Here is a 26,290-nt window from a genome sequence, read left to right on the forward strand (position 1 = left end):
CCGGGGCCCGCGGTTTGAGAGAATTCTGTGTCCATGTCCTCATCATGCTTGTCGCTGCGCTGCCGTCGCCGCCGCCTCCTCGCCTCGTTTTTCTGGTCCTGGCTCATCATAAACTGCACGAGAACACGCGAGGTGTTTACAATGTTCATGACTGCTGTCTTGAGCTGAGTGGGCTCCATGCTTGCCATAGTATGGAGTCTGCAGTGTTCACCCAGGAAAAAAGGCGCAAAACGGTTGTCTGCCGTTGCTTTCATGGAGGGAGGAGGGAGGCTGTACCCAGAACCACCTGCGACAATGTTTTTTGCCCCATCAGGCACTGGGATCTCAACCCAGAATTCCAATGGGTGGGGGAGACTGCGGGAACTATGGGATAACTACCCACAGTGCAACGCTCCGGAAATCGACGCTAGCCCCGGTACATGGACGCACACATTAATGTGTTTAGTGTGGCCGCATACATTCGACTTTATACAATCTGTTTCCAAAATTCGAATTATATAAATTCGGATTAATCCCGTAATGTAGACATACCCTTTGATATTAGATGCTAGCTTAGAAGCTGAAGGCTAATTCCTCTGCATGAGCATGCTGTGGTTTTATCCCTTCTTCCTGCACAGAAATGGAATTGTCTGCTATTCATCTCAGAGGGATGCTCTACTGCTACTGACGCCAGACTGTATCCATACACAACGCCACACATCCTGATTGACTCAGGGGGGTCCAATTTGCATCATGACAGTACAGTCAACACTACCGCCAACCCTAAATGTTCATAAACCATGAGGTCAGGAGCCACAAAAGCATGAGATCAGTCTTTAAAAGTGTGAAATTTTTAATAAAAAATAACACATTTGGATTCTTTTTATTTCCTGTCTAGTTTCTGAACCTTTCAGGTGTGTTTGTGTCACATTTTCAAGCTTTGCTTTGCAACCAGGAAGGCTTACTTTAAAAAGTAAGAAACTTACTTTTTAAATAAATGAAAGCTGAGATTCTCATATATTCTCACACAGTCACTTGCCTCCAGGAGCTGAGACTGTAGGAAAAACACCAAATATCACAAGACGCATGATAAAATCGTGAGAGCTAGCAACACTGATTAATAAAACCCTGTACTCTGACTGGCTGCATGACATTATTGGTGGTGGGGTGTGTGTAAGAGAGAGAAAGATCAAGCAAATTCCATATGGAATCCATATGATTCATGTTAAATCTGAGTCCACCTCTGCTGCTGCGAGTCACTGATCACGCTTTACTGAAAAATCCATTTGGACTGTGAGTGGGATCTACTCCCCTAGTGTCAGCTGTAGAAATTGTGCTTCACTTGACCAGTTCTGGGGATTGGCATGAGATTAATGACTACATGCGTGGCAGTCGTGGTGATGCATGCTGATGCAGTATAATATATGATGTTTATTCAGACATGGTATTTGGAGAATTATTGGGATTTCATGCAGATTAATTGGAAATGTCAGAGGGTAAAAATGTCATAGTTTACATAGCTGACCTTTTAAGAAAAATCTAACCCCAGGTCTCATTGTCCCTGACCCGTCTCAGTTTAAATTCCTCAGAAAGAATTAATGAATGTGATAGATTGGGATCTAGATGACTGTACTTCTTATTGTCACGAAGAGTGACTGACTTTGCACAATATTTGTATGCTTTTATGAAGCATCTTGTGTGGCAAGCACAAACAAAACCAAAATCTGGAAAAATCCTCAGTGGAAAGGAGGTGATTTCAATCTATTTATTGCACTTTGGGTATAAAAAGACTGGTGGAAAATATGTGGACATAGGCCAAGATTTTAAAAAAATCAGTGCCTAAAGTTAGGCTCCTAAATCTTTAGTTAGTCATCCAAATAAAAAGCCCCCATGTTGCCACCTCTTGTGATTTTATCCTGAGTCTCATGATCGTTGATGTTTTTTTCTTAAAGCCCCAGCTGCTGGAGTCAAGTGATTTCATAAGAGACTCAGCTTTCATTTTTTGTAAAAAAAAAGTAAATTTTTAGCCCTCATGGTTGCAGACTGAAACCTGAAACCAATCGAGCCCTATATCAGCAAAGGGCCAGTTCCTGTAGCCCTTGCTCACGCAAAACTCCAATTTGTGACAGTAGGAGCGTTCTGTTTTAAAGGACTGAGGGATTAGATGTCCCATTTGAAAACAATCAGAACTAATTAAAAGGAAAAGGAAAGTCACATGCAAGGAGTTTAGTCATTCAGATTTGGGAGAATGTGTTTTAATAATTTCATGACATAAAAAGTTTTGTGGCTGAATTAAAATCCTACTGTTCAGACCGGATGATGTTACTTCAGTCTCAGAAATGAGAGCAGCTGGCCTAGGAACAGATGTCTCCTAGTAAGCCTGCAGTGATACAGTACTTCATTTAGCAGGGCAGTAAAATAAAGGCGGACATTTATTAGGGGGCTTGGGATGAAACTTAGTGTGCTGGCCTGGTTTATGACCGGCCAGATTTCATTTCTAGTTAATACAAGTAAGGAATTCAGTATTTTCCATTTTTTTAAATAAATATGAAAAGTCCTCAAATTAGCACCCCCAGCTTGGCAAATCTCTTAATGTAGATCCCATTTTTTAGAACATGGGGTCCCAACTGGAGGCTGTGTCATCAGTGGTGGTGGCAAACATTTTCTTTCCTATTAATTAAGACCTTTTTGGTGGCGGGAGGTGTGTGTATGTGTGTGCGCGTGAGCGAGAGGATTAACAGCCTTGGAGATTGAATTCCCCTCTATTTAACTGCAGACCTGGTACAGCATGGGGACAGGCAGTGCCAGATTCTCCACCACTACAATAGGAAAAATTCATCCCAGCTGCCAACCGGGGTGCCAGTTATTTCCAATAGCAGTGATGTGTCCACTGTGATCTGGACTGAGAGAGATCTAAGAATGTTCATTATTTATTACGCTAGATTTTCACAACAGCTCCCACTTAGACACCCAAGTGAAGCTGCTCTGTGCTGAGCTCTTCTTGAAAATCTGGCTTCTTCCTTTGGCTGCCTAAATGGAAGCTGAGCCCTTTTGAAAATCTGTCCTAGTCTGTGTATTTCAGTCGTGCTCAGAGACCCCAATCAGGATCAAATCTGTGCTGAAGAAATATAGACACAGCCCCCGCTTACAGGTTAAGAAATATAAAGATTTTCTCCCTCAATCCAGCTCCTGCTTTGCCCTGGAATTAAGTGAATTAAATGAAATATTCTTCTGGTTATATTCTATTATAACTCCCTAGTTTATTGCCATGGAAATAGTTTTGCTCTCACCACTGTGGGCCTTATTTTGAACTATACCTCAGGTTTCGTGCTCCCAGTTTTGTGTCTGTACATAATTAAAGGAAACGTTTTATGGTTATAAATAATTCAGGTGCATTCTTTGGCATGGAGACGTCGAGGGCAAAATTTTCAAACCTGGCACCTAAATCGATACATCAGTTGAAAAATAAGTGGCCTAATTTTCAAAGGAATAATCTCCCACCCATTACAGCCCTTGAAATTAGTGTGAGCTGGGTGCAGAGCACTTCTGGAAATCAGGCTACTTATTTAGATGCCTAGGTATGGATTTAGTTGCCTAACTTCAGGCATCTTCTTTGAAAACTTGCCCATAACTACCTTGTTGCTAGAAAATGTACTTGTAAGTTTTTGCACGCACAAAATTGGAGGCAGGAAAAAAAACTTTGCTGAAGGAACACTAAGAGGAGAAACTATTGGGAGGGAAAATCCTTCTTTAAACAGGAATATATCTGATTTGTTCTAACAGAAATAAGGCTAGTATGAAAGATATGTAACTGTTCATGAAATGTGTTTATTTGTGGTATATTTTTAAAGCTCTCTCTATTTTGGTAGCTTGTCTTTAAGGGCCTGCTTCCCTGCCATTCCATACACAGTCAAAATTGTTACTAAAGCCAATGTAAGATTCTGGTGGAAGTTTGGGCAGAGCTAGTACTTTGGTGAGGGTATAGTTTGGGAATCAGGAGATCTGGGTTCAGTTCCCACGGACTTCACACATGATTTTAAGCAAATCACTTACTCTTTCCGTTCCTCATCTGTACAATGGAGATAATAATACTTTCTCCTTTCCTTTCTCTGTCTCGGTTGTCTTTTTTTAAAAACATTCCCTTGCTCAAAAATAATTTATGGGTTTGACGCAGAAATTATTGGGTAAGGTTCTCTGATCTGTGTCATACAGGATGTCAGACTTGATCTTAATGGTTCCTTCTGGCCTTAAAATCTATGCATCTTGTCTATTTACATTGTGAGGTCTTTAGGGCATAGATTGCATCTTACTATGTGTTTATACAGTGTGACAGATGTGAGTCCTGGGAAGTGTAAGGAGTTCAGAAGACTATATTGAAATGTGTCAGAGAGGCATGGAGTTTCGGGACAATACGTATTAAGTGGGGGGAATCCCTGAGGAACAGTTAATCCAAATTCCATAACTCTGATTATACAAAAGCACAGCCTCTTTTGTATCTAGGGCTTGAGGAGAGCGCCATCAACTGGAGCGATTGATTATCTGGCCCTGGAGACTGGAGATAAAAGGCCCAAACTGTATTAAGAAACAGCTGAACTGTCCAGTCAGGGTTCTGTTTCCTGATCTAAAAGCTGACATGAACTTGTAACCAAGTGGGCAAACCCAGCTGTGGGATTGGAAAGAATGACACCTACCACCTCTCAGTTGAAGCTGAGGTGGGCTCTGGTAAGCTTTTAGCATGCGTGTAGGCTCTTTTATTGTTTTTAATATATTTTCTCTGAAATGCTTTTACCTTAAGACTCAACGTGCTTGCTAAGAACAAGCTGTGTGGTAACTTTTAACTGCTGCAATACACTGGTCAGAGCCCTCAGAGAGAAAGCAAGGCACTGTTGGCCTTCGGTCGGACTGGCTTGCTGGGGATATCACAGTGCTAGGCAGCCTTAAAACCTGTCAGGAGAGAGAAAGACGTGGGTCTCCATACAAGAGAGGTGATGGCTGAGGAGCCAGAAACCATAAGTGGATGCCCTTCAGGGACCACAGAGGAGAAATACAAGTGCAATTACCCTGAAACTGAGACATACAATTTCTAGTACAACGGGGCAGTGCCTATAGCCACTATGAAATACAAATACATAATAATCAAATGTCATAAGAGAATGGGCCTTTATAATCCTCCTCCAAAGATAAAAATGTTTTTTCTGCACCTTAAGTCTTTTCTATCATCTCCAGTGCATTTGACCAAAGAAAGAGGATAAAGGAAGTAAAATAAGATCATTATTTCGTGAGAAAGCACTTCTTGCCTTACTTTTGGGGTCTGATCTCTTATTGAATGTCCCTTTGGAACATAGGTAGTTCTTTTTCTTTTCGGCAACAGACAAAAAGTGAACCTGTGCAAGATACAGGTGGTATTTGTGCTGACATGATCAGTTTATTTAGCACAATACACTCCCATCAACTTTATCTGTCCTTCTGATTAAAAATTAGTTCTTCCTCTTGCCACCATCTCCCCTTTGAGAAGTGGATAATTCCTGAACGCTGCCTTTTTTTCCTAGCTGGAAGCACTTTGCAGACTATGGGAAAATAAAAGGTACAAAGGAATGAACATATGTTTGTAGTGGGTGCTGTTGATGGGATGCTATTAATTCATTGCTTGAGTACTAAATGAGCTGTAAAGGCCCAGATCAGCAGAAATACCATTCAAGCGCAGTCCCAGTGGCACACTGAAAAAATAACAGCAACGTGAGAAACACATTGAGATCCATAGTCTGGCTTTGGAAGTGAACGTGCAGCCCTGTATTGGCTTTAGTGGGAGCCATATGTGCACATTTAAAGCCAGTGTATAACCCTGTACGTTTCTCTGAAGAAACTATAAAAGCAATTCTTAGCTTGGCCCACTGCAGTTTGTGGGGGATTCATAAAGGGCTGGTGTTAATGACCTGAAATAAGGTCAAGGGCAGCAGCTGGACTTTTCTAAGCTAGTCATTATCCTTTAGAAAGTGCCTTGGGCTACAACAATGATGGTTTCTCCAGTTAACGGCTGCGGCATGTACCAGCTATGTTTATAAGAAGTGCACCATGTATGTAGCTGAACATGCCATACCTGGCCCATCCTGATACTCGCTTGTTTCCTATTTTAATAAATATCACTGTCGTACAACACTGAGGGAGGGCCTGGAGTGGGTCCAGGCGTGAAGGGATGCTCCTATCCTTTTCATTGCCATGTTTATACTTCATACATAGGGCTTGCCGATGGTCTGAGGGAGTAGCTGTGCTCTAGGAACGGACAGCTTTCTCAACTGAAATGTATTTCAATTGTTATCTTTTAATGACTGCTGACGATTGGTCATTCATTATGATGATGCTTGATTCACAGTTTGGTGTCTCAGGCCAGCAGGTGTTAGGAGCACTGGGTGGAGAATGTACCTTTTGGCCCAGACAACATTATCGGGACAAAGCTTCTAAGCAGCCAGAAAGGGATGACCCAGAGATTAGGGCACTAGCCTGGGATGTGGGAGACCTATGTTCACTTCCTTGCTCTGCCACTGGTTTCCTGTGTGACCTTGGGCAGGTCACTTAGCCTCTCTGTGCCTCAGTTCTCCATCTGTAAAACCGGGATAATAGCAGTTCCCTGCCTCACAGGGGTGTTGTGAGGATAAACACATTAAAGTTTGTGAGGTGCTCAGATACTACAGTGATGGGGCCCATATAAATATGTAAAGAGAGACAGATAGCTAGGCTAAGAACCCTGAATGAGAACCCCCAACAGAAGCCCCATCCATACTGCCTCTAGTAGAAAATTCCTCTTCCTAGTCACTATGGTCCCCACTGCTGTGTGGCACTGAAGAGAACAGAATGTAGTGATCACACAGAAATTGGCCAAAGGAAGAGTGTCATGGGCTGCACTTTATGCCCCCAATACAGACTTGTAGGTGGCCCTCTGAACCACTCCCATCTGAAAATCCTGTCATGCATTCTGCTCCTGCAACCATATTGTACAGTACACACACAATTATCTGGTTTCAGAGTAGCAGCCGTGTTAGTCTGTATCCGCAAAAAGAACAGGAGTACTTGTGGCACCTTAGAGACTAACAAATTTATTTGAGCATAAGCTTTCGTGGGCTACAGCCCACTTCTTCGGATGCATAGAATGGAACCTATATTGAGGATATATATATACACATACAGAGAGCATGAACAGGTGGGAGTTGTCTTACCAACTCTGAGAGGCCAATTAAGTAACTTTTGAAGTGATAATCAAGATAGCCCAGTACAGACAGTTTGATAAGAAGTGTGAGAATACTTACATGGGGAGAGTATTCTCACACTTCTTATCAAATACATTGAATCTATCTTGATTATCACTTCAAAAGTTTTTTCTCATACTTAATTGGCCTCTCAGAGTTGGTAAGACAACTCCCACCTTTTCATGCTCTCTGTATGTGTATAGATATCTCAATATATGTTCCATTCTATGCATCCGAAGAAGTGGGCTGCAGCCCACGAAAGCTTATGCTCAAATAAATTTGTTAGTCTCTAAGCTGCCACAAGTACTCCTGTTCTTTTTACACAATTATCTGCACTCCCAACATGCATCTTTTTCACACTTATTTTTGACAGTAATTTCTTGTCAGCCAATTTATCTATAATGCAAATTTGTAAACTACACAAGACTCTCAGCTTTTCTGAGACCAGAAAGTAAAGGACGCAAACTAACATTGTTGCGTGTGTTCTCAACCAGTTTGTCAAATTGAAAAGTGACCTTCTGTTGTATCTGCAAGTTCTCAGCTCCCTTGGTTAATGAAGGGGGGGAATTCTCTGCAGATATAGAAATAGTGTTTTGGGGGGTTTTTTTAATCTACATTTCAGCTTCTTGCTGATCATCCTCCCTGAAGGAATGATTCGCATAGCAAGCCCTTCCTATTTTTAAGGGCAATGCAGGTCTCACAAGTGGCTTGTGGGGGAACATTTCTGTGGGCTGTGGCAGAGCACTATTTTAGTAGCTATAAATAAGCAATAAATTGCGGGCAGCAAAGGGCTTCTGTCTACAAGGGATGGAACTTTAAAACAAATATCCTCCAAGTAACAGGATGTGAGGCATACTGCTCCTCCTGGTGTGTTGATTGGTTTGCCTTTTGTCATATCAAATAGCAGCAGAGCAAGAAGAGGATTAGGACCATTCTGAATTAAGGATGAATGAATCTGCTTGGATCATGTCTGAGTGGACCTAAACTTTGCCCATCCATCAAAATGAAACATTTTCAGCCTGACCGGAAATAGTCTGTTCTCATGAGATTTTCAGCCCAATCCTTCAGGATCAAAGAAATTCAGGTACACAGCTAGAACCTGATACCTATTAATAGTATTAATTATTTGTATTATCGTAGCACCTACGAACCCAGGACCCCATTGTGCTAGATGCTGTACAAACACAGCCCCTGCCCTGAAGAGCTTTACAATCTAAGATGCAAAGTCCTACTGAAGTCTCCACTGGGTTTTCAGTCTGGCCCCTGGACCTCTGAGTGCTTGTTCCAGCTGAACCACACCTCTGATCCTAGCGAGTTCTGCTGATCACTGAGGCCTGGTCTATACTAGGAAATTAGGTCAGTACAATTACGTTGCTCAGGGGTGTGAAAAATCCACACCCCATAGCAACTCAGTTGAACCAACCTAACCCTTGGTGTAGACAGCGTGAGGTCGATGGGAGAATTCTCCTGTCAACCCAGCTACTGCCTTTCAGGGAGGGTGGATTACCTCCACCGATGGCAGAAGCCGTCTCGTCAGCGTAGGTAGCGTCTTCACTGAAGCACTACCGTGGCGCCACTGCAGCATTTTATAAGCGTAGAGAAGCCCTGATTAACACAGGCAAGCCCTCCATGTCATGCCACCATATGAACAATGGTTCTAGAACTGTAACCACAGCCCCACGTGCTCTATGGCAACCCTGAAATAATTCTGTGGCAAGGCCCCTGGATTCTGCAGCACTGTGGTCCCACAGACAGGAGATTCTGTCTGATAAATGAAAAAAATGGAGGCTTTTATTGAATTAAATACAAATGTGAATAACAGAATCGGCACCATGTTCCTTGTGCTATTTCATGTGATATTAAATTCCGTTTACATGAGCTTTCTCTATAATTTTAATATTCAGTGTGTTGTACTGAAACCGCACAGCTGTGCTGTATGTGAAGGGGGAATGCTGGAGGTTTTGGCAGATAGATGTTAGACAGGTAGGGCTTTTGGCACCCGAGAAAATATGGGAAGCAGTTTGGATAAGCACGGATATGTCTTTCAGGGATTTTACACATTAATTTGTTTTCAAGGAAATACTCTCTTCACAGAGATCTTCTGTGCTGCGCTGTATTGGCAGCTTTAAGGTTTCTTTGTGGCCCCAGAGCAGAGCAAAACAATCTCATCAGAGGCCACAGTCTGTCCCTGGGTCTTTTGGGCTGAGAACCAATGATGAAAAGTCTCTGAGACACACACAGATCAGACAGAGCAGGGAGCATGAGTGGCAGCAGATCCTGTGGTCTACTGAAAGCAGAAGATGGCAATGATTTAGGAGCAGGAGGCTCTGTCAAAACATGGGGGCCACATCATGTGATAAGCTGGCCCTAGCCTGAATCCACCAAAGTAACTGCACTGCTCCATTTTGGTGTTGCCACATCTGCTATTATTTACCACAGATGTCATGTATGCTATGAATATCAACTATCAGCATCTCATTTTAAAACATAAACAGAACATAAGGTGGAAAGTCTTTAGAGGGATTTATTTTTCATAAAAATATTTTTGCTGGCAAACTTCAATGCGTGCTTTTCATAGAAAGGGTTACATTCATCCTTGGTGGATCCCCATTGATTTCAATGGGCTTGCATCAGGCATGAATTTGGCCCATGGCTTTTAGCTGATTCTGCCTATCTAATACATTTGGCACATCCCAGCTGTGGTGAATATCATTGTTACAATCACCTTCTTAAGAACATGCATCCTGTTAAACAATGCAAAATGCATGCTCGCAAGATCAGCCTTTAGGACTGCAGAAGGTGTGTGCAGCTGTTCTCAGCTGTCTGCAACAGTATGGGCCGGCAGTGTGCTCTACCATCACGTTTTTTTCTGGACCAACCCTATTAGCTGCATCAGCAAAGTAGGACTGATGCCTGGAAAAGTATCACTGCAAATATTAACAGTGCAGTCATTACGAATACAGCACACACAGTCTGCAAATACTTCTATTGCATTTGTCACATCCAGGCTGCACAACAAATAAAGTAAAAGGCAGATGAATGTTGCCAATTTTTTTTTTTTTTTTTTTTGCCTATGCAAGCTCCACATTTATGCAATTCTCAGAAAAGGGTGAAGGATTGTATTCTTGACCAAGGGCCATGCCCTGCCCTCGATCTGCACTGATATAAATGAGAGAGCCATGCACGCAAGGACACATTGCCTGCGTTTGCATGTAGAGCCCCTCAAAGTTTTGGGCTGTTTGAAACTGAGATTCTCCTTTGGAACCATCTCTACTGTCTACTGGAATGAAACAATAAAAATAAGCTCCTGTGTGCCATGATGTCTCTAAAGAGAGAGACAACCACATTCCAGTCCCCTTGCAGTGTTATTTTATTACTACTGGCCATGCTCGAATTGTAAAAATAGCGTGTGATCTTCTAGTTACTATTTCAACTTATCTAGCATTGTTACTTCCAACGCTCTCCTAACAAATGCTTGCCACTTGTGTTCCTTCCCCGCGGTGAAGATCAATTCCTGTATCTCCTTTGTTCAAACCCATCTATGCAGTTTTTGCTGCACTTAGATGTTTTCCTTCAAGGTTGGGGCGGGGGACATTTGAATTCTGCAAGCCCTACTTTAGTGAAATGATTTGCATGCCTGGTACTGAGCATTCCAGCTGTGGCCTTTGGATCTGAATGTGATCATTCATTGTATCAGCATGAGTCACAATTAAAATCCTGCGTGTTCTTGTGGATGTACCATGCAGTTCCATGGGAATTCCATCATTGCTTATCATTAGTCAATCTCCAACTATTATGAAAGCTGCTGAATTGTGTTACGATGAACCGGATGTATGGCTGTACACTAATATTGATGGCACAACATCCACAGGAATATCAGAGCCAGTAGAATAATGTTTGTGGAATTACTTATTTGTCCAATTTCATGGTATTTTTCAAACAAATTACAGTGGACCCTCACTAGAACATGTGTCTATATAGCGCGAATTCGCTTATAGCCCGGAACCGCGCATGGATCCCACATTTAATTACCTTCATTGGAATCCATGGTAACGCGGGACCGCGTATGGATCCAAAACCCCGCGTTCTATTCGGTTAACATTCTTCCCTCTTATTCACCCAGTTCTATAAACTAGGATAAATTTTCAAATTTTGTGAAATTCTTCAAATAAAATCAGCACAATTAATTTCATCTCAAGTCAGTGAGCCAAATTCTGCTTTCAGTTGCATAAATGTAAATCTGGAATATCTCCGTTTATTTCAATGGAACTAGTTTGGATTTATGCTAGTGTAAATCACTGCAGAATCTGGCCCAATGAAATAAATTGTAATCAGTGCCTGAATCAGGGTTTTCAAGCTACGTGCAGGAAATGTAACATGTTATATTGTATTATATATACATTAGTTTATTCTGCTGCTGAAAGCAATGCATTCATTATATATCGAAATATATTTATACTGTAGTCAGAGAAGTAGCAAGAGCTATGGTTAAGGTTCCATAAGCATTTCCATTCTAACGTTCTGTATTTAGTGGTTCAATAACTTTATGAAAGCTTGATCCTCGGGGCGCTTGGATTCAAAAGGCAGGTGAATTTTTTTCAAAAGTTTGAGTGAAAACTGTACAGCCAGTTTTGAAACTAAGAAAAATAAATTAAAAAAACACAGACTTTTTATCTTGTAAAAAAAAAATCTTCTTCAAACATTTTTTGAATATGTCTAGTGCTGAAATGTCTGGGGGAAGAAAGCTGAGGCTACATCTACACTACGGGGGGGGGGTCGATTTAAGATACGCAAATTCAGCTATGCGAATAGTGTAGCTGAATTCGACGTATCGCAGCCGACTTACCCCGCTGTAGGGACGGCAGCAAAATCGACCTCTGCGGCTTCCCGTCGACGGCGCTTACTCCCACCTCCGCTGGTGGAGTAAGAGCGTCGATTCGGGGATCGATTGTCGCGTCCCAACGGGACGCGATAAATCGATCCCCGAGAGGTTGATTTCTACCCGCCGATTCAGGCGGGTAGTGTAGACCCAGCCTCAGATTTGACAGCAAGCTAGTCCTTAGAAAGCAAAAACACCTTTGTGTGTTCTAGTGAAAACTGGTTTTGACTTGCCTTTGATTTTGGGTGGGGGTGGGAGTTCTTGCAATCACAGTGCAAATGATCTGCGTTTTTTAGTCCTTTTTATAAAAAATATGCGTGAAATGCTGGCCCCATTGAAATGAATGGCAAAACTCCTATTGACTTCAAGAGGGAGGTATTTCACCTGCAAAATAAAAGTTGGTTGCTCTGGCCATGCGCAGGCGACGCAGTAAGGCATAGACAGAACGAGGAAGGGCTCCAGAGGAACTCTACCTCATCTAGACCCTTATCCTACTCTAGAGCTGGTTGACTTTTTTCACTGAAATGTTTTTGATGGAAATAGGCAAAAAAATTAACGTGGGGGGGGGTCATTATTTTGGGAGAGGGAGGCTGACAAAAAAATAGAAACCAAAATTGGGTGGGGGGTTGAGGTTCAGGTTTTTGTCAAGAAACAGAAAAACGTCCATAGGTTATTTTAAAAAAGAAGGGTTTTTTTTACATTTCTTGCAAAAAATGATCGGTATTTTTTGAACCAACTCTATCCTGGACTATTGCAGTCAATGAGACTTTGTCATTGTCATTCATTCCAATGGGGGCAGAATCCGGCTCTAAATTCACATCAGCTCATGCCCCCGAAGTGCAAAGAACATAGTGTTTTCAGTTAACTTTAATTCTTTAGCCATCACGCACTAAAAGTTTTCTGCAACTTTGAAAACCTGATGTTCCTTGGTGCTGATTCAGCGGGGTACTTAAGGATGTGCCTAACTTTAAGCATAGAATATTCCCATTGAATTCAAAGGGCATGAGATTAATCCCTCAAGCAATTAGAAATTTATATTTTGCGAGTTGTGCCTGAAACTAATTGCAAGCCCAAGACTGAACCCATAAAATTAGAAGCTCAAGAGGAGCCTCTTTTCAAAATCAGGATCTACATGATCTATATTTAGCATGGTATTAAAAATATTTGTATTACTTTCGGAATGTGCATTTGCTCTGGGATTAAATGTTGATAGTATTCCAATCAATCATTCTCAGTAACTACATTTTAATATTCATGAATAATATACAGTCCAGTAATTTCAGGGAATGGTTGTATCAAGATATCAGCTAAGAAAAAACTATTTTATTTCTTTTAAGGAAAGGTAATATAGAAGAAGTATTTTCATCAGTTTTCTTACATAAACTCCAATGGACTGTAGCGAATACACCCAAATGACCGAGTTGAGGACTGATTGCCTGCACATGCCATTTTAGATTATTCTTCACCTGGAGCTATTTTAAAATTGTGACATCTGGGGAAAATACTAAAAATAGTGACAACTAGTGTGTGTGCCAGGCCATAAATCAGTCTACTGAATGCTTGAGGGGGTGTGGTCTATGCACACACAAGTCTTGTTAATGTTTGCTGGAGTTACACCCAAACACTGGAAGGAGAAACAGACTCTTATGCACTGCAGGATTTTTACTTTCAGATTTTGGAAGCTGAAAAGTAAAACAAAACTGAAGCCTGAAATAGGGTTGCCAGGTGTTCGGTTTTGGACCAGACTGCCCAGTCTAAAAGGGACCCTGGCGGCCAGTGCTGACTGGGCCGGTAAAAGTACGGTCGGCAGCACAGCAGGGCTAAGGCAGGCTCCCTGCCTACCTTGGCTCCGCGCAGCTCACAGAAGCAGTGGCATGTCTGCCCTTTGGCTCCTATGCGGAGGGGCAGTCAGGGGGCTACGCACGCTGCCCCTGCCCCAAGCGCCAGCTCTGCAGCTCCCATTGGGTGGGAACCACGGCCACTGGGAGCTTTGGGGGCGGCGCCCGCAGACAGGGCAGCGCACAAAGCCCCCTGGACCACACCTCCTCCTAGGAGCCAGAGTAGGGACATGCCGCTGCTTCCGGGAGCTGCTTGAGGTAAGTGCCGCCCAAAGCCTACACCTCTGAGGCCCTCCCGCGCCCCAACCCCCTTCTCCAGCCCTGTTCCCCCTCCTGCCCTCTGAATCCCTCAGCCCTAGACCGGAGCCCCCTCCTGCACCCGAAACCCCTCATCCCCAGCCCCATCTCAGAGCCCGCACCTGCAGCCAGAGCCCTCACACATCCCGTGCCCAACCCCCTTCCCCAGCCCTGATCCCCCTCACGGTCCCTGAACCCCTCAGTCCCAGCCCAGAGCATTCTCCTGCACTCCAAAGCTCTCATCCCCAGCTCTACCCCAGTGCCCACACCCCCAGCCGGAGCCTTCACCCCCTCCACACCCCACCCCCTGCCCCAGCCCTGATCCCCCTCCCACCCTCCAAACCCCTTGGTCCCAGCCCGGAGCCCCCTCCTGCACCCCAAATCCCTCATTCTCGGCCCCACATCAGAGCCCGCATCCCCAGCCAGAGCGCTCACACCCCTGCCCCGGCCCAGAGCCCCCTCCTGCACTCTGAACCCCTCAGCCCCAGCCCCTCCTACACCCCAAATCCCTCATTCCCAGCCCCACCCCAGAGGCCACACACCCCCAACCAGAGCCCTCACTCCCCCCGCACACACACACACCCCAAACCCCTGCCACAGCCCAGTGAAAATGAGCGAGTGAATGAGGGTGGGGAGAGTGAGTGACTAGTGGGGGGGACAGAGTGAGCAGGGGCGTGGTCTTGGAGAAGAGGCGGGGCAGGGGCAGGACCTCGGAGGAGGGGCGAGGCACGGGTGTTTGGTTTTGTCCGAGTAGTAAGCTGGCAACCCTGGACTGAAATGAGGTCTATTATATGGGTACCTAGTCAGAAGAACCAAAGCAAGAATAGTGAACAGTATTACTTTGCTTAGTATAACATACATTAATGGAACACGAAGGAATAGTTTGTGCATGAGCACTGAGCTTTCATTCATTAATTAAGCACTCATTTGTCTTGTGTTAGAGAATGGATGCATGCAGCGTTCTTTGCAATGGGATTTTGCTGATTAATTCTCCACTGGTTGAATTAACAGGCACAAAACAAACTACAAATCCAAGCCCCCCAAATTTTGGTGCAGTTCCAACCCAGATTCAGACTCTGAGTTGGCTCCTACGGTCCGGGGGCTTTAACATTTAAACCACTCTGGTCCTGCCCTGTAGGGGAAGTTCCACTGAATGGCACTGTGTTCCTGGAATCAATTAATTCTTCATAGGGCCTCATGGACTTTATCTCTACAATGGGCGCAAACCAAACAGACCCAAACACTAGAGAAATTTAGACCTCGATCCAAACATGTTGGGTGGCCACATGTCTGTAATGTATCAGAGGGGTAGCCCTGTTTGTCTGGATCTGTAAAAAGCAACAGAGAGTCCTGAGGCACCTTTAAGACTAACAGATGTATTTGAGCATAAGCTTTCGTGGGTGAATACCCATTTCGTCAGACGCATGTCTGTAGTGGTTTCAGACCAAAACCCCAGAGGCGAACCCTGCAGCAGTCTGGATCTCTAGTTATAACAAAACACTTTTATCTCTGATTCTGTGTACTGCGTGATCTTCTGATATACAAGCAACTTGTCCGGTGAAATATTAAAGGGACTGAAAAATCACGACATTGCAAATGTGTTTGCTAAGCAAACAACAAACCTACATTAACTTGTAATTCAGTGCAATGGACCACATCCTGCTCCCAATGAAGTCAGTGGGAGTTTGGGAGTAGGATTGCACCCTATATATGGAAAAATGTCATCATAAGGCTAAATATAGCCTGCCCTGATGAAAACCATGATATAGCCTGCACTGATCAAAGCCATGCAGCACCAAAACTAGAGTTACTGGGAAAATGGACAGCCCCTTTGCAGCATGGGGGTTCCGTTCAGAGTGGGAAATGCCGATTGGCTCATCCATTGGATTAATCCTTCCTCCACCACTGACTACCATAAAGCACTGCTTGACCTAACTTTCGTTATAGTATCCAAGAAATCGGAATGTTTGCTGTCGGCACACTGAAATTGGTGATAATTTATACCAGAGGGAAAACACCCTGTATATGAGTAACTAAACACCACAAACAAAATCAATCCGGTGTCCAATTGAGCAGGAGGAAAATATACAAAGAACTGTTCCTTGAAGAGAACTGTTCTGTATTCCTGAAGACTCGACCAATTCAAATAAAAAACAGGAGAAAAGGATGGAAATGGCAGTCATAATAATCATGCTGCAATCCTTTACAGTAAGTTCAGAAGCAATGCTGCAACATTTTGAACTGACGACAGCTCTGAGTGAGCACTTTCCAGCAGCCTGCTTTCTGGAATCAATCTGGAGCTCCAACATTCCCCACCCTGGCCAAGCTCGAAAGATCTAGGGTAGAACCACGGTGAGGCTTTACAAACCAACACATGGGAATGGCTAGACAAAGAAAAGGGAGATACATCAATTACTTATTTCTCTGTAAGGCAAATCCTGTAGTCTTTACATAGCCAAAATTCCCACTGAAGTCAAAGGGTCTGCAGGAGTCGGCCCTCATAAATCATCACTTTCACCATCAGCAAGCAACGGAAAAACATACTTGCTGGTTTGCGTTTCCTTTGCTTTTCCTTCACTCATGGACACAGAGCCAATGCTCTCAACCTGCGTTTTTCTTTGCTTGCCCTTCTGCAGGCTTTTGCACCCCCTTTAACATACGCTTTTGAATAACATGTAGGTCCCATTTATTTAACTGGAAATTGGATCGTGTATGTCTGAATGATCTTTAAATGCTGATAGTCTGGGTCTGAGGGTCACTCACCTTCCACATCCATTGTGACCGGTTTCGAGTAAGCTGCACCCAGGCTGTTCTTTGCTACACAGCGATAATGTCCTGCATCTTCTCTTTGAACATTATGGATCCTTAGACTCCCTGATTCCAGAACAGCAATCCGAGCATTTTCCTGCCAGAGATGGGAAGGTGGGAGTTGGGAAATGGAAAAATGAATATACTTTAACTTGTTGCGTCAAACAATTAGAAACTTTTATTTACAAACGTGGAACCTCCTACAGGATTTGGTAAGTGAATTCCAAAATACCTTTTAACAGTGCTACAAGTAAATGTTCACCTTTGAACAAGACTTATTTGTACAGTCCTATGAATTAAGGAATTTAGAGCTGGAGCCTCCAGTCCAATACGTTCCGCTCGTACTGTTCAAGCCATTCACACACCCAATTTTTTACAAATAAGTGAATAATAACTTCAAAAGCCTTCTGTTAGTCTCAAAGGTGCCACAGGACCCTCTGTTGCTTTTTACAGATTCAGACTAACATGGCTACCCCTCTGATACTTCAAAAGCCTTGTGAATGAATATCTGCAAAGCAGATCAGTATGTTTTATTCACAATTAGATTCACAAACTCTTTTTGGGCTACATTAGTTCAGATCTACTATTAATTAAAAAATGAGAGAGAGAAATTCAGGAAAAAAAATTCTATACCGGTAGAATTACCCCTAAACAAAAATCTTGTTTTGACATTTTCTACGTGACCTCGTGTCTCTTTAAATGCTTCTCTGATAGAATTTACAAATACTTGGACTGATTATGTCACCCATATTTTTAGCATGCAAGTGATATTTTAATTTCATTCTCTACTCACCTTTAGAACAGTTTCTCCCTTGATCCAAGAGACAGAAGGTTTGGGATTCCCCATTGTAGTGCAAGGAAGAACAGCCTTTAATCCTTCTATTATTTTTACATTTACTGGAAGACGAGTTATTTTAGGTTCTAAAACAAAAAAGGCCAAAATTAAATCTGAACAGCAGACAAGAGACACGGTTCAGATACACTCAATACTATTCTTTATAATCAAAAATCCCCTGTCTGCATCTCTGTACAAATAGTCTGTATTGCTGTCACCAAGGCCCAGGCCTCAAAGGTATTTAGGTACTTAAAGTCTTGGAAGATCTGCGCCAACCAAGAGAGTTCTTGATAGGTCATGTAATTCCATTGAAAGAAATAATTATAAACTATATCTACACCCTAAAACGTTAAATTCAGATAAATGACACCAAATCATTTTCAGTAAGAGTGAAATTTGACACTGATCTGAATTAGTCGGATCTTGGGCAGAGATCCAGATAACAATCTCTCCCATGCTCAAGAATATTTGTCTTCAGGGTTTTTGCTTTGCCCATTGTAAAGAGAGCATTTACTGTGAAAGTTTGGATCTAGATTCAGACTTCCTCAGTGAGTCCAAATGCAGTTTTAGATCAGGTCCATTTGTAATCCAAGAAGAAGGGTGTGTGACAGGAGTATTAACATTGGGATATTCTGAGCAGGCCCACCGATGGGTGGCGGGGAGGGCAAAGGGGGCAATTGCCCGCCCTCACTCTGCGCTGATCCCGGAAGCAGCCGGAACGGCCCTACAGCCCCTGGAGTGGGCAGGGGTTCTCCGTTGCGCTGCTCCCACCCCGAGCGCCGACTCCGCTGCTCACATTGGCCAGGACCTGCGGCTAATGGGAGCTGCGGGTGTGGTGCCTGCGGACAGCAGCTTGTGGAGACCCCATGGGCCCCCCCGCCTAGGAGCCGCTGTCAGAGGGGTGTACCGGTCACTTTCGGGAATCGCCTGAGGTAAGCATCCTGACCCCCTCCCACACCCAAACTCTCTCCCAGATCCTACACCCTGCACCCCCTCCCATTCCCAAACTCCCTCCCAGAGCCCTACCTCTCATCCCCCCACACACCAAAACTCCCTCCCAGAGCCCGCACCCCCTCCTGCAACCAAACTCCCTCCCTGGTTTGCATCATATTTTTTTCAAAAATAAAAGCTAGTGACTTTGACTGAAACGCCTTTGGGCAATATTCGATACGTATTTCAAGGCCTCCAAACCTTGTTTGGTCGGTTTGGCTGTATTCTGCTTAGAAAAGTCACCAAATTCATCTAACTTGGGGACTGGAATAGTTCCTGGTGGTGGACATGACTAACTGTAGCAAGACTCTACGATCTCACAGCAAACACTGCCTCATGCATACAGACTCTTCCTTCCAATCTCTTTTCTCCTCTAAGCTGCCGGTTTCCCACCCCAACTCTCAAATAGACTCTTCCTCTCTACTTCCCCTTTACACTAGCTGAAGATTTGGTCCATGACTTTTTTTTATCTGATATTGTCTCTTCAGACTAGAACATTGCAGGCACAATCTTTCCATGAGTACAATATATTTCAAGTATTCACTGTAATAAGCTGCTTTAGGTTTTTTTGTCAATGGGATGTGGCAAAATGTGAATTCACATGCCAGTATGAAGGGAAATGATAAACAAGGCCCAGCCTATTGATTAACACAAAAGTTGCTGAAATGGGGGCAGCTGCTTGGATTTCTTTGAAGTCAGTTTTTAAAAAAATCTAACCTGCCGCCGTGGGGCCTGGGGAATGGTGGGTTACGCCATTCAGCGTGGAATAGGGGCACTCCTGTCCCCATCTGTAGTGGGTGGAAGGACTGTCATCGCATTGCTGTTGTGTTGGGGAGATGCACCGAAGTGGTAGGGGCATTATTCCCTCCAGTGAGGATGGATCTTAAGACTAATAGTCCTCTGCAAGTTCCTAGATGAGCTCCACAGTGAAAATGTCAGCCGGGGGGAACAGCCTTTTTGATCTTTTGAAACATTAGAGCAGTCTTCCATGGTTGTCAGTCAGGAAAGATACTACCCTACCTCACGGTTCTGAGAGTCACAGGGAACATAGCATGGAAATTTCCTTTGGTGCATGAAGCTTGAGCAGCGAATTGTTTTTCTCTCACACTTTCTGTGCAGGTACTCTAAGGATTTCTTTTATTTTCTGTCAAGAAATAGCTGGGGAATAGCATTAGGGATTGGATGGTCAGAACAGAGAACATGGTCAACTCATATGCATAAGCAAAGACCCAAACGTGGTCACTTGTATGCAAGAAACACTGACTACATTTGCCAGATGTAGAAACCCCATGCAAAACCAGAGGTGTGCGTACAGATATGCAAAAACAGAAAGGGCGTCATGTGTAAATTGTCTGCATTGTGCAAAGAAAAGTTTTGTTTGTTTTTCAAATAGCAGCAGAATGGAGTCTTAAGTGTCTGCTAGATTAATTCAAAAGGAGAGATCAGCTTTTATCATCCACTCAGTTTAATTGCTTTGAAAGGGCTCCCCCCACTTACTCATTTTCACCTGTAAAGCCCCACAGCTTCTTGCAGGCACTCCAACTCCATTGTCAGCTGAGCAGCAGTATACTCCATCATCGCTGTCCTCTACGCTGCGAATGGTCAGAAGCTGCCCATTTTCTTGTATGCTGTATCGTGTATCAAACAGCCTGCAGGGTACAGTGACATGCTGGTAAGAGCACAAGGTGTACAGTATAAATCTGAACTCATTTTAAGTCATCAAACCCACTTCAAGTTTAGCTTTGTCTCGTGGTTCCTAAAATGGTGAAACTTCTAAATGTAATTATACCAATTTAGTGGCAGTTCTGAACACTCTTCTGTCTAATCTGTGGTATTTATATAACATCAATCACTGTGAACTATATGTGTTGAGTATCTAGGACAATTATCCTGAAAAGGGATATACAAGCACAGAACCTTGCATCCACCTGAATCTCCAACAGTCTTCACCAAACGGAGACATATTTTGAGTGCAGTTGAGGTGCATTTGACTTCGATGAGGATTTGTCTGTATAAGACCTACACCTGGTTGAAAATTTTTCATCACACCTTTTTTGGACAAACAATGTCTTTTCAAATAAATGGAAATTTTTGTGAAAAGATGTTTGTTTTTTATCAAAAATGTTCAGGTTTTGAGCAAGAAAAAGCCAAGCAACCAAACTGTTTCTAGCATCCAAAACAGTTTTTATTTTGTTTTGAACCAGAAAAAAAAATTATGATAATTTTTCATGAGAAATTTTTTTTACCATCCATCTCTAATAAGGACTACAATACCTGAATGTGGTTATAACTTAAATGACAGCAGGATCTGGCCCACCGACCTAAGAGAAGGAAAGAAAATTCCTAAGGCCACCACAAAGCTGTGAAGATTTCCATGTTTTGGAAGGACAAAGTGGCCTGGTAGATTAAGTATTGTGTAGCAATGAAAAATTCCTAGGGAAGAGGAAGGGGCTGTTTTGTGGTTTTCCTTGCAAAACTGCAAAATATAACAAACTTTGCAGTCATTTTAATGGTGCAAGATTTCTCCGGCTTGCATCCAATATCCCATATCCATCATTTTGAGTTTTACATCTTTCTGTGACCTTTTACAACTGCGTAAATGAAAATAGCCTTTTGCTTCTGACAAATGTTACTGAAATGAGGAGTTCTGCCAAGCAGGTCCAAACCCCCAACGCCTTATTTGCCCTGTTTTCTTTTAGCGGTAAAACATTTTGCATCATGTCTAAATTCACCATTTATGATTCTATAGGCTCAGCTTTCCAAAGTGAAGTTAGATACCTCTAAACTGGGGGGGGGCAAACTACGGCCCGTGGGCTGGATCCAGCCCCTCAGGGCTTTGGATCTGGCCTGCAGGATTCCCTGCACCCCTCCTGCACCCCAACCCCTGCCCTGAGCCCCCTCGTACACTCCGCACCCCTCCTGCACCCCAACCCCCTGCCCTGAGCCCCCTGCCGCACCCCGCAACCCTCCTCTGCCCCAATCCCTTGCCCTGAGCCCCTTCCTGCACACCGCACTCCCACCTCCTCCCCCGGCCCTGCATACAATTTCCCCACCCAGATGTGGCCCTCAGCCCAAAAAGTTTGCCCACCCCTGCTCTAAACCCACCTTTATGCATAAGGAGCCATATCTGCTCTCAATTGCACCTGTGTAAATCCAGACTAACTCTGTTGAAGTGAATGAAGCCCAGGAGTGAACTTTGGACCCCACTGAAGGCAGTGGGTGCTTTACTACAGATTTCAAAGGGATCAAGATTTGATCCTCAGTTTGTAGCTGTGTAAAGAGCCTGATCTTACTGATGTCACTGTAAACGTTGCCATTTATTTCAATAGGTTCAGGATAAGAATCTAAATGGGAGCAAAATATAAACCAAGATTACCAGTAGCACGCCGGAGACACAATTGGGATGGTTGTCACTGCATATATAATATAATATAATTGTAATTAATTAATTAGGGCCGTCGAGCAACTAAAAGAATTAAACACTATTAGTCGTGCGATTTAAAAAATTAATCGTGATTAATCGCACGGTTAAACAATAATAGAATACCATTTATTTAGATATTTTTGGATTTTTCTACATTTTCAAATATATTGATTTCAATTACAACACAGAATACAAAGTGTACAGTGCTCACTTTATATTTATTTTTATTACAAATATTTGCACTGTAAAAAACAAAATAAATAGAATATTTCAATTCGCCTAATACAAGCACTGTAGTGCAATCTCTTTATCATGAAAGTTGAACTTACAAATGTAGAATTATGTACAAAAAATAACTGCATTCAAAATAAAACAATGTAAAACTTTAGAACCTACAAGTCCACTCTGTCCTACTTCAGCCAATCGCTCAGACAAACAAGTTTGGTTACAATTTGCAGGAGATAATGCTGCCCACATCTTGTTTACAATGTCACTTGAAAGTGAGAACAGGCGTTCGCATGGCACTGTTGTAGCTGGCGTCAGAAGATATTTACGTGCCAGATGTGCTAAAGATTCATATGTCACTTTATGCTTTAACCACCATTCCAAAATATATGTGTCTGTGCTGCTGATGGGTTCTGCTCGATAATGAGCCAAAGCAGAGCGGACCAACGCATATTCATTTTCATCATCTGAGACAGATGCCACCAGCAGAAGGTTGATTTTCGTTTTTGGTGGTTCATGTTCTGCAGTTTCCGAATCAGAGTGTTGCTCTTTTAAGACATCCGAAAGACACCTCATCCCTCTCAGATTTTGGAAGGCACTTCAGATTCTTAAACCTTGAGTCAAGTGCTGTAGCTATCTTTAGAAATCTCACATTGGTACCTTCTTTGTGTTTATCAAATCTGCAGTGAAAGTGTTCTTAAAACGAACATGTGTTGGGTCATCATCTGAGACTGCTGTAACATGAAATATATGCAGAATTTGCTTAAAACTGAACAGGAGACGTACAATCCTCCCCCAAGGAGTTCAGTCACAAATTTAATTAACTCATCAACATAGAAGCATGTCCTCTGGAATGGTGGCTGAAGCATGAAGGGGCAAATGAATATTTAGTACATCTGGCACGTAAATATCTTGCAACGCCGGCTACAAAAGTGCCATGCGAACGCCTGTTCTCACTTTCAGGTGACATTGTAAATAAGCAGTCAGCAGTATCTCCCATAAATGTAAACAAATTTGTTTGTCTTAGCAATTGACTGAACAAGAAGTAGGACTGAGTGGACTTGTAGGCTCTAAAGTTTTACATTGTTTTGTTTTCGAGTGCAATTATGTAACAAAAAAAATCTACATTTGTAAGTTACACTTCCATGATAAAGAGATGGCACTACAGTATTTGTATGAGGTGAATTGAAAAATACTCATTCTTTTGTTTATCATTTTTACAGTGCAAATATTTGTAATAAAAATAATAATATAAAGTGAGCACTGTACACTTTGTAGTCTGTGTTGTAATAGAAATAAATATATTTGAAAATGTAGAAAAACATCCAAAAATATTTAATAAATGTCAATTGGTGTTCTATTGTTTAACAGTGCGATTAATCGTGATTAATTTTTAATCGCAGTTAATTTTTTTGAGTTAATCACATGAGTTAACTGCAATTAATCGACAGCCCTAAATATAATATAATATATAATATCATATGAATAAATAATATATGAATAATTTATTTTTGATAATTTTTCTTTTTACTGCATCCCTTATGGCTGTCACAGAACAATGGTACATCACAGATTTTTTTACTTATTTTTATTAATCACTCACACAGTGCCATTAGTTCACAGTGCCATTAGTACACGTGCTGTGTTGAGCAAGTAATCAAAATCTTATCACGAGGGCTTAAAATCAGTGGGCACAAGCCGCCCCCGTATGGGATGGTACAGTACAAAGCAGAAAAAGAACAGAGTCTGATGCAGTCAATACAGATGCATTGTAGAATAGGTGTGTGATTTAGTGTATATGTTTTGGAGACTGTGTCAGCCATAGTGGAAGATGTTGTTAGACTAAAGCAGTATTTTTCAAGGATAGCAATTTCATCAAACTAAGCTTTGCAGTATGATCTGTATGCTGGCCAGACACATGTCATGAGTAGCTCCACTTCAGTGGGTTTACTCAGAATTAGACATGTTACCAGACATGCTGCCCTGGCAGCGTTATAAAACTATCTTGGCTGTCTGAGTACTAGGAAAGCTTCCACACTGCTGCTTAGGTTGGACAATGAAGTAGGAGGAGAGCAAATGGAAAGTTTTTATGCTCAGCTGTTCCGTGTAACCACAATTTAAATAAACCCATCTAGCACACGCTGACATGTCATAACTGCCAATATATGGTCTCAAGATGTCGATTAGTTGCCTTTCCTAGTTCTCCCTAGGAAAATGTAGGAGTTTACAAAGTAGGGTGAAACCCTAAATGGTGCTCAGGAAGGATGGTTTTATGGCTAAAGCCATAAATAAGAGTCAAGAGATCTGGTTCTGTATGCCTGTTACTGACTTCCTATGTGACTTTAGCTTCTGATAATTAAGGCAATGTCTTTCAAAAACGTAACCTTACCAGCTCAGTGCTTCACCTTCCTTACGTATAGAAAGGAAATAATGCCACTTCCTTACCTCATGGGGTTCTTGTGTGACTTAATTCAGTGCAGTTTGTAAAGCACATCCTGATGCTTGGAGTGAAAGTGCTCTAGAAGCCCGGGGCATAGCTCTCCGCTGCTTTGCACCTTGTATCAGCATTTACACATGAGCAAGGGGAGCGGGAAAATACTACAAAATCAGAATGGGAGCATTCTGCACTCACACAGGTTTAAACAACCACACGGGGTGCAAAGCAGTGGATTCCTGTTATTCAGGATTCCAACCTATGACCTAGTCTGTGGAGTTTTCTGTTGGAAATGATACCCCAAGTAATGTTGAAGTTGATACTGCAGGTCCTAAAGCAAACATTTGTGGCTTTACACTGTGCTTTACAAATGTATTAGCTACCTTGAGTTAATCGGCCAGCAGCTAACTAAAGGTAGAAAACTCTACTATATATGTCATACATCCGGTGACCCTAGAAAACAAGGAATACATAAGGAGCTGCATGCAATCTAATCTCATCAGTCCTTATTCTGGCATTGTTCCCATTGAATTCAATTGTTTACATATTGTTTTCTTTTGAAGTTATCTGACTCTCTGGTGTCCTTGAACCCTGGCAAGGGAAGAAGATTTCAAAAATAAAATAATTAATATTTATTGCCTGTACCAATTAGACTCTGTGACATTTGATTTTTTTAAAATCCAGTGATTTGGTTCTTTTCCATTTAGCAAATATTTCTCCCTCCATGTGTTTGGAATCTAGTTGAAATAGTTTCAGTTTATATAATGCCCTGTCTTCATGCCAAAACTTTGTATCCACAAACACCGGCCATGAATGTCAGGACTACTCTGGGGAAAGCTATTTTGTTTCTGCTGCAGAAACACCATGAAAAGAACAAAGCAACCGATGGGCTTGGTCCCACAAAAATAGGCTTTTAGAGGGGTTTTTTGGCAGTGGTGTAAAACAGGCATGCTCTGTCTAATGGGGAGCTAATATTTAATATCAAAGTGATACACCTTTTGGGAAGGTGATTTGGGTTATTGGAGAAGGAGATCGTGTACCACTTAGTGGGTTTGAAATGGGTGTGCTTTTCTGCATACTCTTAGAGAAGGCATGTGGACCTGTAAGGATTGAGGGTGATGTGACCCCAGTCCTGATGTATAAATGGCATCCCCCAGGCTGTTTCTCCCTTCAATGCTAGTTTTATTGATGGAGAAGGAACTAGAAGACAGATGGTTTGATCTGGAGATTCCGTCCATGAGGGTTTAGGCCCTTGTTCTGCAAGCTGCTTGGCACAGAGTTTGGGGGCTTTAGTACAGTTCTTGCAGGATTGAGATTTGGGCTAAAGAGGACAGTTCTCC

The 26,290-nt window shown here is 42.6% G+C and overlaps 1 protein-coding gene across 1 annotated transcript in view; it reads right to left on the reverse strand.

Annotated features, from left to right (window-relative positions):
• MUSK (muscle associated receptor tyrosine kinase) overlaps window positions 1-26,290 on the reverse strand; it is an 82,593-nt gene that overhangs the window by 49,792 nt on the left and 6,511 nt on the right. Inside the window, exons 3-5 of the mRNA XM_008168750.4 lie at window positions 20,365-20,516; window positions 17,836-17,963; window positions 16,998-17,139 (exon numbers count right to left, since the gene is read on the reverse strand). Coding sequence (XP_008166972.2) covers window positions 16,998-17,139; window positions 17,836-17,963; window positions 20,365-20,516 — 422 coding nt within the window. The remainder of the gene's footprint in view (window positions 1-16,997; window positions 17,140-17,835; window positions 17,964-20,364; window positions 20,517-26,290) is intronic.

Source organism: Chrysemys picta, chromosome 6 (genome assembly GCF_011386835.1).
Source record: "Chrysemys picta bellii isolate R12L10 chromosome 6, ASM1138683v2, whole genome shotgun sequence".
NCBI classification, from domain to species: domain Eukaryota; kingdom Metazoa; phylum Chordata; order Testudines; family Emydidae; genus Chrysemys; species Chrysemys picta.